This window comes from Anolis sagrei, chromosome 4, assembly GCF_037176765.1.
Source record: "Anolis sagrei isolate rAnoSag1 chromosome 4, rAnoSag1.mat, whole genome shotgun sequence".
Classification (NCBI taxonomy): domain Eukaryota; kingdom Metazoa; phylum Chordata; class Lepidosauria; order Squamata; family Dactyloidae; genus Anolis; species Anolis sagrei.
Window position 1 is genome coordinate 25559844 of NC_090024.1, and position 16134 is coordinate 25575977.

Below are 16134 nucleotides of genomic sequence, written 5' to 3' on the forward strand. Positions count from 1 at the left end.
AGGCAAGTCTGCAGGCTTACAATATTAATCATGCCTGGTTGTTTTAATAAATCAGCACCATCTTTAGATAACAAACTCTCTTTTTGAACAATATTTTTTCAATTTCACTGGAAAATGTTTCACCAGAGATTTATTGCTTTTAAATGTCATCAAATTTTGCAGAAGGAAAAAAAAGACACATCGAAATAAGTTGATTGCCATGCAGAGCTACCTTTGTATTTGTTTAGCTCTAAAATTTTCTTGTTAGCTCAAATCAATGTCTGTTAAAATATCCAGGTTTGACTACATGGTGATTCAGGCAGCACTCTGGAGGGCCTTTTGAAATGTTTATGTGTTACTTTTTAATCTGCACCAGTCTGTGTTTGTCTATTATTCCCACAGATTTCTTGGTGCTAATAAAATATTACTGCTTCATCCCAAAGCATATAAAAATTTAAAAAGCGAGGTAGCAAAAAAAAATATTAAGCTATAAATTATTGGAGCTCCTTTCTATTTAGCTGCAATATTTTCATCTTGGAAAGATGCGAGTACATTCTTAAGTGTTCCACTTTTCAGGCAATAGAATTCCATTTATACCAATCTGTACAATTTTTAAGAGGAATTATTTGTTTTGTCTGTAATTTCTTGTTAAGCATCCGGGTCTCTTTCAGCTATGATAATTTTATCCAAAGGAATGTTGTTATTATAATTCTTACATTTATTTATATCCCCCTTTTTCTCTCCATTCAGAAACTCAAAGTGGCTCACAACTAAAAGCATTGCAGTAAAACCTAAAATATACAAATATTAAAATAGTATTGAACATTATTTAAAGCATATCAAATCACAGCAGCCCCTGAGTATCTTAAAAACTTTCTTCTTTAAAAGCCTACCTGAATAAAAAGGTTTTAACCTGTGCCACCTGAAGGACAGCAGGAAGGAAGCTGTTCTGACTTCCCTGGGCAGGGAGTTCCAGAGTTGAGAAGCAGCCATGGAGAAGGAAGGCCCTCTCTCTCATTCCCAACAATTGAGCTTCAGATGTAGGTAGGACCAAGAGAAGGGCCTCCTCTGAAGGTCTCGGGGCCTGGGCAGGCTTGCACAGGGGGATACAGTAGGCCAAACAGCCTAGACCTGAACCATCTAGGACTTTAAAAGTTATAACCAGCACTTTGAATTGTGCCCAGAAACAGATTGGAAGCCAGTGGAGCTGCTTCAACAGATGGCTAGTCCACTCCCTGCAACCAGTCCCAATGAGCAACCTGGTTGTAGCTCTTTGGACCAGCTGAAGTTTCTGAGCACTCTTCAGAGACAGCTCTACATAGAGCAGATTACAGTAATCCAAACAGCACGTAACTAAAGGCATGGACCACTGTGGCAAGATCTGCTTCTCAACGGGCACAGTTGGTGCACAAGTTTTAATTGTGCAAAGGCCATCCTGGCCACTTCTGACACCTGGGCCTCCAGGGCGGTTCATAACATGCAGCTGCAAACATTCAATGCTTTAAAGTGTGACTGAAAAAGCAAATAAATAAACCATAAATCAAATAATAACGTATTAGACATCAACTTCAGACAGTAGTGGTACATTAAAATAAATTAGGTATCACACAACTAAAAATTCACATTTTGATGAATAAACATTTAAAACAAAACTTAAAAATTGAGACTAATAAGAGATAAAATTTAAAAGCCAGAGTAACAAGCCATTTCCATATTTCATTCCATTTTGTTTATTATTACAGTTTCATATATCCACACAAAAAGTCTAGGAACATATCCCCATGAATACAAAGGATTGTGATGTATTTCCTTCTTTTATTGCACTAAAATGTATCACATGACATTTTAAATATTTGGAATGGGAAACCTGACCATAATTTTCTTTTCTATAGGACTTAATATGACTGAAGGTTCAAATTCATCAAACCAACCACATGGAACAAATAGCAGTTCTGTGGCCATTGCTATTCTCGTGCCTTTCTTTGCCCTTATTTTAGCAGGATTTGGGTTTTACCTTTATAAACAAAGGTAAGTTGTGTCTGTGCACATACTATTCAGCTTCATAAGTTGTTGTTGCTGTTGTGCAGTTTTAAAGTGGATATGGAAGAAGTGTAGGATTTCAGCTTAGTGTCCTTGTTCCTTGATTTGAACAAGTTTATTTATGTCTAGCAGTATATGCCATATATATGCCCTTGAAGATGACCCTATTTCTAAATGTGGGTTCTTTCATGAATAGAAGCCTGAACAGAATGCAGTTGACATCTCAGGTTGTGAAAAATATATTTATCTTCGAGTAAGGCAAGGGTGCGTCTCCAGGAGAGGTGCTTAATGTGGGTTGAAGTCTAGGGATCCATAGTGGTTTTTTTTGTTTTTTTTTGATCTGTAGATATAGTATGTTTTATGAAGGGCTTCCCTGAGATCTTCAGAGGTTTCTCTATAGCAAAACATTGATCGTCATTGCTTTAGTGGCCATATGTTTTGCTGTTTTTCTGTAGGTTGAAAGCAAACCCAAATGAGTGAATTCTTTCTATTATTGTTCAATATCTGTCTTAATTAATTAAAGTTGCCCCTATCACTAAATCTGTCTGCCTTCCCATGCTACTAGCACCTCCCAAGTGAATCACTGCAGATACAAGAGAACAATTTTTGTTCTTTTCTCCCAGTGGCAGAGCTGAAGTGAAATGCTGTTAATTCACCTGCTGCTCTCTCTGAGCTCTGGGACAAATATGAAAGCCTAGAAGAAATTTTTTTTTCCTCAAGTATATGTTGCTCCTAAGTCCCAGCTGACTCAATCCCATGTGGGAAAGCATTGCCATGCGGCTTGAGTCCAATGAAGCCCCGTTGTTCCTTGTGGATCACAGGGAGGCTATTGTGTTGGTGGTGCCAGCATCCCACCATGCTTCTGCCCCAGTTTTCCTATAGAACCCCACCAGAAGTCACCCTACATCATCTGAAGAGTTGCGTGAGGCCCATGGGTGAACTGGAGCAGAAGTGTACTAGGACACTTGTTTGCAACTTTTTTGATAAGGTTGCAACTTTGGTTGAAGATATAACCTATTAAGAAGCATAATAGATTTCAAATTGTTGTTGTGAACCCTACTGAAGTAGGGGACAGAACAGTGGACCTTTTTCATCTATAGGTTCCAAGCAAGAATGGTAAGAATGGGAGGAGAAAGGTTGGAGATGGGAACCTTGGAGATGAGAAGTTGTTTCAGTATCTTATTCCTGGAACAAGAATAAGATCCCTTCCACACAGCTGAATAAAATCCCACATTATCTGCTTTGAACTGGAATCTATGGCAGTGTGGACTCTGACAACCCAGTTCAAAGCATATATTGTGGGATTTTCTGCCTTGATATTCTGGGTTATATGGCTGTATGGAATGGCTCTGAAGCTATATGGGAATCAAACTCAGTAACATTATTTACCCTGAATAGCTTTTGTCTGTCCTCAATATGACCTTTACATTGAATTATTTAGTGTGACTACCTCCTATTCTTCTATTCAAGATAAATTGGGACTCCTTTGCAAAACATCTAGTTTTATATATGCATGCATAACATTACTTTAGAAGTGTCAGGGAAGCATGAAAAGTAGACTTATTGTTCTACACTATACCTCCATCTTAAACTGTTATAAATTATTCTCTCTAAAGAGGGTCAACATTGTTCAAAATGCTCTGAACAATGCAATAAAGATGCATTACCTTGCATTGTTCCTATATATAGCTTTTGACATTTAGAATATTATGTCACATATTTCCTGCATAATTTTTCCTGTACCCAACCTAGTTTACTAGGTTGTAAATGCATAGAATGGATTTATGTCTGTAAGAGGCTGATTCACAGAGCTGTTTTGCTGATATTCATTGCCTATTCAACCATTATTTCATTTATGTTGCCATCATAAACCTTGTATTAACATATATCTTATTGTCCTATATCAATGGATCATTTTATACAAAATATTTAGGTGTGACTTGAAAGTTCCTTAGTAGCTATCATATTCAAAGATTATGCTGTGACCATTAATAGGCTTAGATTTACAAGTACAAGTAACCCCTTTAAACTATCATTTTGAACTTTGTTTCCTATGACAATTTTTTTCTGAGGATAAGTCACATTTTCTGTATTATCTATTATCAGGTATTGCTGGGTCAAATATTTACAACTGTAAAGCCCTATGAAGGAGAGTAAAAGAGTATATACTTGAACGTGTGATAATAGTGAGCATGGTAGTTCCACTTCACCGTAATGCATCCAAAATCCCTGAAGAGTGATGAAATGCTGTATTTGTTAAGGATATTTTCTTCTTCAATCAAGAACTCCTTTTCTAGGGTTCTGGCTTGCATGGGGAAGTTTCCACACATAGCAAATAGCCTCTGTTTTTCAGACCATTCCTAACCATGTGAAAAGAGCAGCAATAGAGGCAGCTGTGCTGACCTGTTTATCCCCTTCATATGTTCATGAGCACATTCTCAATACAGAATTGTATCACTGCTTGCCCATTTTAATTGCCATGGTTGGGTCTAATTGGATCCCAGGGCTAGTAGTTTAACAAGGGGTCCGCTGCTTGGCAAACCTCTGGATTCCATAAGATGGAACCATGGTGGCTAAATTGGAATAATAGTATTCTAATTCTGAAATGTAATGAAGCACAAATTAATCATATCTTCAGTGCCTGAACAATGTCTAGATTTGTACACAAGGAAATATGCATTTTCAGTAGGTAAAACATTTTTCAGGAGCACTTTATTCAAGTCTTCAATAATGACAAAACTCAGACAAAGATATAGAGAAGTCTATTGATCACATCTCTAATCTATACCTTATGGGTTAATTTAGGCACTGCAATAGTTTCCTGCAGTTCTAACTATTTTGCACATACTCTACAAGGGTGTGGGGGTGGGTGGACAAAATACATTAGTGATCTGAAGAAGTGGACTGTAATTCATCTAAGCTCAGAGTAAAATAAATCAAGGAGACATAAGACTCCTTCTCTCCTTTCTATTTGTATTTGTAATGAAATGAACTCAAGGAGCTGTTGACTTGAAAAAGTAAACTCTACATTTTTTCAATACATAAATAATATTTTGTTTTCCTCTTCTCTTTCTTTCTCCCCAGAACTGCACCTAAAACTCAATATACAGGCTGTTCTGTACACGAAAATAACAATGGACAAGCTGCTTTCGAAAACCCTATGTATGACACCAATGCAAAATCTGTTGAAGGGAAGGCCGTACGATTTGATCCCAACTTGAACACAGTTTGCACAATGGTATAACGTTGTGAAGACCTGACTTCTGTTATCAGAAAACTGAAACACAACACAGTGAACACATCGTTCATTGATTTTTTTAAAAAAAAACTAAATGAAAAAATTTAAAGCACACTTTTCAGGATTTCCTGGGTCACCATCTCCTGAAGATGCGAGAGAAGGAGAGACAAGAGTCGGTTTCTTTTTTCATGAACTGGAAAAAATATATTGACTTCATGATTACAGTGGAGTGTTTTACAGAAAGTCTGCTGCACTCCATGAGTGCTTACTCAGTTTATTTGCTTTTTAAAAAAAGAAGACTATTCTAAAAAAATAAAAAATAAAAATAAAACATATTTGCATATATTGGAGGAGCATCCACTATCAGTACTTCTGTGCTTTATAAACTATGCTAGAGGGACTGGGTTTAAAACAACAAAATAAATGATATATGGTAGAAATTAAGAGTTATTTACAGGAGACCACAAGGGTTACTGACTTCTCTTGAACAATCACAAACCATATCTTCCCCTCCTCTCCCCCCACAAAAAAAATCCCAAAATCTGTTTCTATTCTCTTCCAGTTCTATCTTCCCTTTTAGGTACATTTTGTGTCTCTTGCCCTACTCCTGGGTACCTATGAATTTCTTAGATTATGCTGTGACCATTAATAGGCTTTGGTTTGCAAGTTCAGCCTATTATTTCTATGCCATGGTGGTATAATTATAAGTCATGTCTCCTTTATTTCATGTGTTTAATTCCTTGCACATTGTCAGCTTTCACTGTTTCCTTCATGCTAATTTCTCCTGTGTCAGTCAGCTTCCATTCAGTCACATTATTTCCCTCCAAAACCACCAATCTGATAACAGTCTCAAAAGAGTGGAGATGTGCTGTACTAATTAATTTGAGTTTTGCAACTCTTCAACAGTCTATGATGTTGAAGGCTTTTCTCAAAATTCCCATTAAACATTGTTCCCTTCCCTGTACAGGAATTCAAATCTCCACTCCACTGGCAAGTCAAATGTCTTTGTTTTGAAATTTTCGTATGAGCAGAAACCATTATGGTACAATAATGTTACCACCTAGTTGAATCCCCACCACGAAATAGAGACTAGACACAAGATATGGAGAAATCATGGGGCATTTTATTGACCTAATTAAAAACTGGTAATTGAACTAAATGACTAGTTGTGGGGGTACACTCCATCATGGGCAATAGCATGAGGCCAGGTATCATTCCCTGACCACCTGCCAAGCCAACTACTGGGCGAAGCACTTGACTCCGAGGGTACTCCACGTTGATGGTTGGCTCTCCTGGCCAGTCATTACTGGAAGGCTGTCTCTGGGGATCTCCCTCCCAAGCAACATAACCCAATAGGACAGAGGTAAACCCCCCAAGTAAGCCCCAATGAGATATTTTGGAAACCCCCTAAGCCATATAACTTATAGAGGTTGACCCAAAAGTTCCCCTTCACCCCAAAATGGAGGGGTGCCAAGGTGTGCATTAATCCATGTTCTCCCCCCACTTCCTGCCAGTGAGACCTATTTATGACAGCTTCAGCCTTTTAAAATCCTTACTCCCAGCAGCTTCAATATGGGGTAGGCAAAAAAACCCTTCCTCTTGAGGAGGGAAAAAATCCTACCTGGCCCTACTGTGACCAGTATCACCTCATATTGAAGTGAAGTGGAGGGGGGGGGGGGTAGCGCTGCCAAAGGCTGAATGCAGCAGGGAGGGGCTAACTACAGGAAGTTTACTTTAAGCCCCTCTCCTCTGCAAACTGGTGAGAACACCAATCTAGGAAACCTGGTCTTGTCAAGGTGGAGGATTCAAAGGCTCCCCTCCGGTCATACAGTTGGCCCTTCTGTCCAGAGGCAAATGATAATAATGCATATTAAGCATTATATTTCACATCCTACTCAGACATCTGCACTACAGGTCCTGCTTCCACACTGTGTTAAATGCTGCACACAGGTTATGATTAAAGGCCAGAGAAGCTGCAGCCATTAAAGTATAGACTTTAATCCATTAGTACATTTAATTCTCCAATGCATCCATGGAGCATCACCTCCACTTTCCCAGATCTTCCACATTAATTCCAGTAGATGCAGCAGCATGGTACACTAATGGAATTTCATATTAGTTGGAAACCATAAGGATTTTCATTGAGAGTCAAGAGCACATAGCTCTCTGACCTTTTATTCTCTCTACTGAAATTATTTTATAGTGTATTCTTTTGGAAGTGCATTTAGCCTAATCTTAATAATTTTTTTTCTAATTGGGTCTTAGATCTTCAACTTACTTCTATGGCAAATAAATTGTAATTGACTTAACAAATCTATAGCTCAAAAACTAGAATATGTTAATTTTTCCCTACATTTTAGAAACTGATAAGTAAATATTACCATATTTACTCGAGTCTAACACACAACTTCTTTAGCTAAAGTACGTTGCTAAAATTGAGATAGGCACTAAATTTGATGATGCATTAAAATCGCTCATCTAAACTTGTCTGTATTGAGATCCTAGCTGGGAATGGAGGAGGGAGAGGCAACAGTGGCCATGAAAATGCAGGTGGGGTACTGATGGTGGTGCAAAATGGCTAGGGAGGCCAAATGGAGGGGCACAGCTTCCCACCAGCCTTTTTGTGGCCACTACCGGCTTCCTACCAGATCTTACAGAGAGATATGGCTTCCCAACAGATTCTTCATAGCCACCACTTCCTTGCGTTACATTCCACAGCAAATCCATTTTTTAAAAAATTTGAGGCACACATTACATTCAATAGTGCATTATATTCCAGTAAATACAGATATTTGTTTATATCATTAAAAGAAACCAATCTTCCCATGGGGAGAAATAATTTTGCAATTGCAAAGTTTGCCTCATTATAAAGAACTCTGCCAGGAATTAGTGATTTCAGTGGGTATACTGAATCCTTTGCCAAAGCAGTGCCTGGCATTACTGTGGCTGCGAATGGTTATGCCAGCACAAATACTTTAAACACAGAATGTTTAATCCAGTTCCCAACCCAATTGAGCCAAAGTATTTGGTCCTGTAGATTTCAGTCTGTTTGATTTCAGTCTCATTACAGTTCATCAATAAAATGTTCTTCATTGAGTTTCACTGGTCTTTGGTTTGAGTCCCCCTCCCAAACCCCCCCCCCCCCACTGTGCTTTATCATAATATGAAATTTTAGTTATTTTTGGAATGTAAATTAGTATTTATGTTCATAATATAAATTCTATTGAGTTACAATTTATTCATCTGCAGTAGTACAGTGTATATAAGGGTACAGAAAGCAAAATACAGTATCCTCTCTTTTTGTCTGAGCTAAGTAATCATAGGCCCATTTTGTTCTTCTATAAAAGAATGCAATTTTAGTTTTCTCATTCCATAACCGAATTATCAAATGACAGTCTGAGTAATTCTCTGCCATAGTTCATGGTCTTACTTTGATAGCATGAAATCATTTTGGACTCATCAGTGCTGTACATGAGCTGGTGTGAATTACTGAGTAGTACTGTCTCTTCCCACACATAACGTTGTGAAAATCAAATTTTATTAACATTATAGAGAGTGCCTACCAAAAGAAAAAGAAATGAAATCTTCCCCATGCCCTAATCCATAATTATACCCAGGATTGCTGCTTGGATTTCTATGGTGTTTAATGGATTTTCTTAGAAATCATTTTACAAACTTTTGTTTGGAGAACTCATACACTTCTGTCCAGGAACTGTCTTCTACTAAAAGAATGCCATTTTTATATTTTATACCATCAGTTTGTTATTTATTCTTGTTTATTCCAATGATTGCAATAATGATGATTCATTCATTAATGTTAAGGTTAATACATTTGAGACCTTGTTTGAAATCTTGTTTCTTCTGCAACTGGCTACTCCTCTTATATTAATGCATACAATTTTGTAAAGAAGTCTATTTTTATGAAAAAAAGAATTTGTAAAAGTATGATGTAAATTTTCAGTGCAATGTAAACAAAATAAAAATGAATAATTGCTTTTGTAATATTGTGTGTCCTTTCAAAGAGAACATATAAATACATAACAGGTAGGGGTACTGAAAATTAATAAAACTCATGGTGAAAAATTAATATATTGCTGTGGAGAGGCTCAAATTACAGTTATTTCTTCCTTGTGGAATATTGGTATATTTAAAAATATTAGCAAAAAAATTAAATTACTTTGGGAAATAGAAATGAATCCATCTTTATGAACTTCAGTACTCTGTTTAGGACAGAGATGATTCATCGTAATACATTATAAATGTGAATTAATATTTTTTACATTATTATGTGAGCTTAAGTAAATAACTAAACACATAAACAAAAGCCAGGTCCCCATTAAGGGTGGAAGGAATATTAAAAAACTGTTTTAATTATATATATCAAATGTTGGGAAACTGGAGTAATGAGAATGCCCATGGACTTTTGATGAATTATGGTGACAGACTTATTTACTAAATTGCAAGTCACTTTTCTGGTCACTGAAGAGTTAGGAATTCACTAACAACTATGTAATGACCAGAATGCCCCATCCCACTTTATCACACTGGTGTTCCTTGTACACTGCTTTGATGGCAAAGCAGACTAGTATAATCTAGTTCAAATCAGATAATCTAGGATCAGATCCTGGGATGTAGTGCTGTGTAGAAGGAGCTGCAAACAAACATCAACAAATTGGGGGGGGGGGGTATCATTTGCAGGGACTTCAAGAGGAACCCCCAAAGTTTCATAGGTATCTGTTGTTTCCTACTTTGTACTAACCAGAATATTTTGGAAGCTGCAGTGGAGAAAATTGTTGGTGTGTGGAGGTTGGAGATGATCATAGATGTGACTTACAGCTACATCTTCAGATGGAAGAGGGGAGTTAATGAGAAAGCAAATTCAGGTTGAGTTAGAAGAGGGAACAGAAAAGAGGAGATTCTCACATTATACTTTAAAGAATTGGCATCCCATTTTAAATCTTGTGCCTTCCTCCTGCAGAATGATGGGGTTTGTAGTTGAGGGAGGCTCAAGACTTCTTGGGTTGAGAATTTTAAGGGCCCTCTCCCTAAACTACAAATCTAAGTATTCAGCAGGAGTCAGCCATACAATTTAAAGCAGGACACCCAACTCATTAACGGTGTTGTGTGATAATCCACGGAGACTTCTAATTTCATAAGCTCTTACACAAAACTGCATTTCTGTGTATCAGTCTGCTCTCTATACCTTTTCCGTTTCCCAAAAATCATGTGCTTTTACAAACAACTGTTTCTATTTTTCAAGTATCCAGTTTATCTATGTATCTATATAGAACCATATGTTATTTTTTTTGTTTTCTTCTTTGAGATAGCCATACTTTACTGAGTATATGCAGCCTGTTGATGATTGAGGTCCAGGGCAGTGATATTTCCAGCCACTGCCACCAGTGAATGAGTCTGCAATAAAGAACTGTATGGAGTCCTGCTCTCAATTGTCACATTCTTGTTAATTAGAGAGGACAGAATCATCGTCTGCCCAGCTCTTGATTGCTAGCAGAACAGAGCTCTTTTTCTTGTTACATCTTATACTCAGAAAAGTTGATTTGGAAGAGTACCTCTGATAATCTTCATATCTGTTAATATAAATATGTTAATTCTCTATTTTCTCCATTCTAGTGGATGTTGCAAAAATCTATTTTTAATATTTGTGGTGTTAACAGATGAAGGATTTCCCCACCGAGATGACAGGAAGATTCACAGCTGCCTCTGGAATCTGCACAGCTTTCATTGGAAAGTGCACAGCTTTTTCAGCTGACATATTGAATACTAGGGGTTTTGCAACTCTCCCTCCCATCTCTCTTTTACTGCAAAGTTGCACAGAAATTGAGAGCCATGAAAAGATGTTACAGCTGTCAAACCAACTGTGACCTGTATAAAAGGAAAGAAGATGGCAGATAGTTGCCAGGATTTTTGCAAAACATTGGGGCGGGGGGGGGGGGGAGAGCTATGGAAGACAGTTACAGATTGTGGAGAGTTGTGAATGTTTAGCACTAACAATCTAGTTTTTGTTTTTCATGTAACTTTATTTTAGTCAAGTTCCTGTCCTGACAAGAGCCTGTGAAAAGACATTTTAGTTGTCAAACCAGGGAAGAATAAACTTTTCAAGGCATTTTGTGAGAACTGGAACTATTCTTTAATGGGGATGAGATTGTGGAAGTTTGGCAGATGAGAATCTGGTTTCTGGTTTTCAGACAATTTTCCTTCTCCCGAGCCTCAGTGGTTCAGTGTGGAAAACTGACAGGAGGAATGGGTGAAGAAACTAAAATAATTTTTTACAATCCCACCTAATCTTTCACAGTAAGTTGCTAGAAGCTACTGTTCTCTGATAAAAGATTTTCAACTTTCTAGGAACTGTCTTCTGTTCAGTTTCCCCAGTTGGTTTGACTAATATAACACCTTCTCTCACCTGATAATTTCTGTATAATTTGGCAGGTGGGAGCGGGAGATCAAAAGTTGTGGAAAAACAGTACCAAACATGTTCTATACCTATTATGTGTCATAGAAAAGCATAGAATTGAACAATAGAATTGAACAATTCTTTACAGAATATTCCTCGACTATTCCAGAGTGTCAACATCAACTCTGCATCAGCCCTAGGACAGTTCTTACCACAAGTCCATAGGTCACTTTTAAGGCAGAAGGGAATCCTTACCCTGACCATCCAGTAGTGCCAAATATGTTTTGGCATTACTAGATGGCCACCTTTACCATTCCCTTCCTGTTCTCATTGTAGCAGTGAGCACTGGATGTGATGTGAATGAACTGAAGTTTCATCTGCTAGGTCAGCAGAGTGACACACTAAGTGGTCTTGGCCCTTGGTAATCCAAATCAGCTCCATGCATCTGGAATGTCCTTGCAGATGTGCCCTGGGAAGAGAGAAAAACATTCCAGAAAAGCTGTAGGAACTTTGTTATTTTTCCTTCCTATACCACTTCCTGCAGAAATTATTTCTTCCCAAACCAACTCCAGCACTGATTTGGGAAACTGGTGAATCCCCATGTGGGACTGTGAAAGTGGAGCAATTACCTATATGTAACCGCTACTCGTTGGTATCTGTGATACTGAATGCTAGCCATAGTTTTATACTGAAAATATAATAAATTAAATTGACTGTTTGGAGGTAATTACTGTACAGTGCTACAGACGATTAAAATAGTTGTATTTTTGTTGTTTGGTGACCTTTGTTGTATGTTTTTCTAAGATCACAGTAATATTTCTTTCTCCGACTCTGCCATTCATGAAGGTGTTTCAAACCATCTGCTCTATGAAACATTATTTGGCAACTAGATCTGTTAAGCTGCCATTTTAGTATTCTTCAGGAGTGCATTGGGGTAAATTAAAATGTCAGTGCCAAGCTAGCTGGTTCTGAGCACAGAACTGGTTCCATGTTATAAGAAAAATAAAGGGATTGTGCTAGTGTAGAAAAGCACCAACTAAGGCCTACCAGGTGGTAATTTGCCACACGATCTCTAATCTAGAGATAAACATGAATGGAAACCTTTTAGTGCAATTTATCTGAAATACTGCAAAAAATATATACTTATTGCCTCCTCTTTCTCCTATTTTTTTTAATATAAATGGTGAGCTGCTTTATACTAGTGGCTTCAATAGATGTGTGCTTTGCAGTTGCTGGATTTTTTTTATTGTTTCATCTACATGGATATTTATTGCACCTATTTTCACAAATTGATGGACAATTGTTAAAGTACGGGATATTTTATTAGCCTCTCAGGAGACCCTGGGAGATTTTTTTTCCCATTCTACTACCTAATATTCTCCCCCCCCCCCTCAAATGTCTCCTCAAGCCTCCTAGAACCAGGACAACCCCTTTTTCCTATCATGAAGATACTCTGGGATTACTTATTCTTTATTTCTCATTGTAAATAAAGGCCTCTCTTGGACCATGGGTTACAGAACATATTTAAAAAGAAATTTCCCCAAGACTCCGCAAATGCCACATGGACTCATTGGGGGAATGAATAAAATTTAAGTGTAAGTGTGTCCATGCACACTTACACTAGATGGTCTAAATACAAGATAACATCAAGAGTTGAGCAAGTGGCTTTCTCATACATTCAATTTTAAAGACTTCCAAATTCTATCCTCAGTACAAATAAATATCTACATTTTGAAATATTCTTCAAAGGTGATTAGAAAAAAAATCTTTTGAATCTCCACTAGCCAGTTCCAGTATCTATATCTATATTTAGTCCCAGCATGGAGACAATCATGTTGTACTTGTGATAAAGCTGTGACAGATGGGCTACCATTGAAAAGCGTGAGTTATCATTACAAAAAAAAAGAGTAGCTATATATCAGCACTGACATAGCTGTGTATATAGAGACTATTTAGGACTTTGAATATATGCATTGGTTTTAGTGCCTTTTAAAATAAATAAATAAATAAATGCATTTCATATTCATTCTAACCTTAACAGGAAGAAATTTACAATTTGTGTTAAATTCTTATAAAATTAACTTAAGTTGTGAGGAGAGGCAGGCAAGAAATATTATTATCATTATTATTATTATTATTATTATTATTATTATTATTATTACTATTACTATTATTTTTATGCTCAGCCATACTTAACAGGAACCAACCATAAAAAACACAGTGGCCATTGTTTCATCTTTTAACATTTGAAATTGCAGATTTGCCTGCCTTAAATGGAATCGGCAAAGAGATATTGGAAATACTGGACTGTAAAGTGACAGAGTTAACTTTTTTTATATGTATAGTATAAAATTCAACTTTCCCCAGGTAAGCACTTTCTGCTGGCAGTAAGTAGTCTTTTATTATACAGGGGAAAGTGCTTGGAAACATGGTACTCTTTCATTTACATAATTGATACAATACTAGGGGAGAAATATTACATACTTCTTTCAATGTGGGCTTTAAATGCCTTATTTTATGAGTCCCTACTGAATATTTTTACTTGTTTCACAAATGTTCAAAAGCCTATGCAATAAAAAACTTTAATTATCTTATTCCTTATAAACCTTCCTGGAGAAGAACATGCAGTTAAGCTTCAGTAATAAGCTTCTTTATAGTATTTCCAAAGCAAGCAAAGATTCCCTTGGTGGTGCCTTTCTATCCTAAAATTGTTTAGCTGTGTCTCTGTATGGGACTCAAATCATTTGACCAGACAACCTACCAAGAGCTTGTGAGTAATTGAGTCTATCCTCACCTTCCAATAAATCACCAGAAAGATGCTGAACTGTCTATTTCTTATATGCATGTTTCTAGGAATGAAAGACATTTTTTATCCAATGTGGGGATGACTTAAGAACATAATCTCAAATTTGTATATTCCATTTCTTATCCCAAAGTTCTCATTTCATAAAGAAATTGTTTTGATAACTGTATAAATGAGTTTACGCAAGATTCTAAATAGCTGAAAGTATATGCTGCTAAACTTAAATAAAATAAAATAAAATAGATCTGTATGATGTTACTGATAAGGCCCAAAGCACATTTGTACGGGCCCTTATGAAAGACACATAGAAGTGCACAGTGGTGATATATACATATATTGAGCCAAAGTTCTTCACATGGGATCTGACAAAAGTAAAAAACCCTATAGCATGATAGAGTCTAAAGCAAATATATGTAAAAAAAAAAATATTTCACCCAGTCACCCTTCTAGGCCCTCTTTCTAGGATACCTATGAAACATCTTTTTTCTTGTCCAACTTAAACAATTCTTGTCCTATACAATGGGGTACCACAAAACTACAACCAAATTGGACCTAAGTGAAAAAATGTATCTGCCTCATCCAAGAGGAATATTCATTCTCTATATGTGAATTGTTCATATGTTTAAGATCATCTTTTGGTCTTTATCTCTTCCTATCACTTTCTCTGCAAAAATCACAATTACTTTTAGAGTTGCCGGACTTCCAGCTACTTTCTGTTTTTTAACATGACTTCTGCTCAAAACCCAATATAAATAAGATTTCAGAATACCATGCTGAGTAGATCATACTATGTGCTTTTCATCATATGGTAAAAGTCAACTGAGAATTCAAGATAGTGAAGATATTAATTTTGGCCAGATTGCTGGATATTGCATGATAGACAGCACTAAATGAACAACAATGCTTTGAACTCTCAGTTCTTCAATAAAAATTAGAAGGGAAGTAATGAGCCTATTATATTGTGTGTTGGTCTGATCTCATGCGGAGTCCTGGACATCTACTTTTAAGAAGGATGTACTAAGTAGGGTGTCCTTAAAGATGGGCAATGCAAATAGTAAGAGTTATGGAAAACTTAATAGATTTGTTTGAACAAAAAGTTATATCTTGTCCACAAAAAAACAACAACACTGAGGGCCACTGAGAAGCCCCTCTTCCTTGTTCTCACAAAATGAAACTGGGTGGCCATTGGGAAAAGAGCTTTCCTATAGCCAGAACAAGAACTATATAGGGCTTTATAGATCATGACCAGCAATAAAAAAATGAGTAAAGAAATGGAGTAACAGCCACTTGAGGTTTTTGTTTTTTTTGGTGTTTTTGTTTTTGGTCAGGAGTGACTTGAGAAACTGCAAGTTGCTTCTGGTGTAAGATAATTGGTTGTCTGCAAGGATGTTGCCTAGGGCATGCCTGGATGTTTGATGTTTTACCATCCTTGTGGGAGGCTTCTCTCATGTGGAACTGGAGCTGATAAAGGGAGCTCAACCCATTCTCTCCCAGATTTAAACTGTTGACCTGTTGGTCAGTAGTCCTGTCAGCACAAGAGTTTAACGCATTGAGCCACTGAGGGCTCCAAACTGGTGTTATTGCAACAAGGACATTGATTCTTCCTGTAGCCAACCCTAGTTAACAATCTGACTGCAGATCTTTGGAACAATAGATATTTCT

The 16134-nt window shown here is 36.9% G+C and overlaps 1 protein-coding gene across 7 annotated transcripts in view; it reads left to right on the forward strand.

Moving 5' to 3' along the window:
* The window catches only part of CSMD3 (CUB and Sushi multiple domains 3), a 661396-nt gene extending 653897 nt beyond the window's left edge, over positions 1–7499 (forward strand). For all 7 annotated transcript variants that reach the window (XM_060775789.2, XM_060775791.2, XM_060775792.2 and 4 more), the window contains 2 exons: positions 1872–2007; positions 5104–7499. In XM_060775789.2, coding sequence (XP_060631772.2) covers positions 1872–2007; positions 5104–5263 — 296 coding nt within the window. In that variant the 3' untranslated portion in view covers positions 5264–7499. The remainder of the gene's footprint in view (positions 1–1871; positions 2008–5103) is intronic.
* The last annotated feature ends 8635 nt before the right edge of the window (positions 7500–16134 follow it).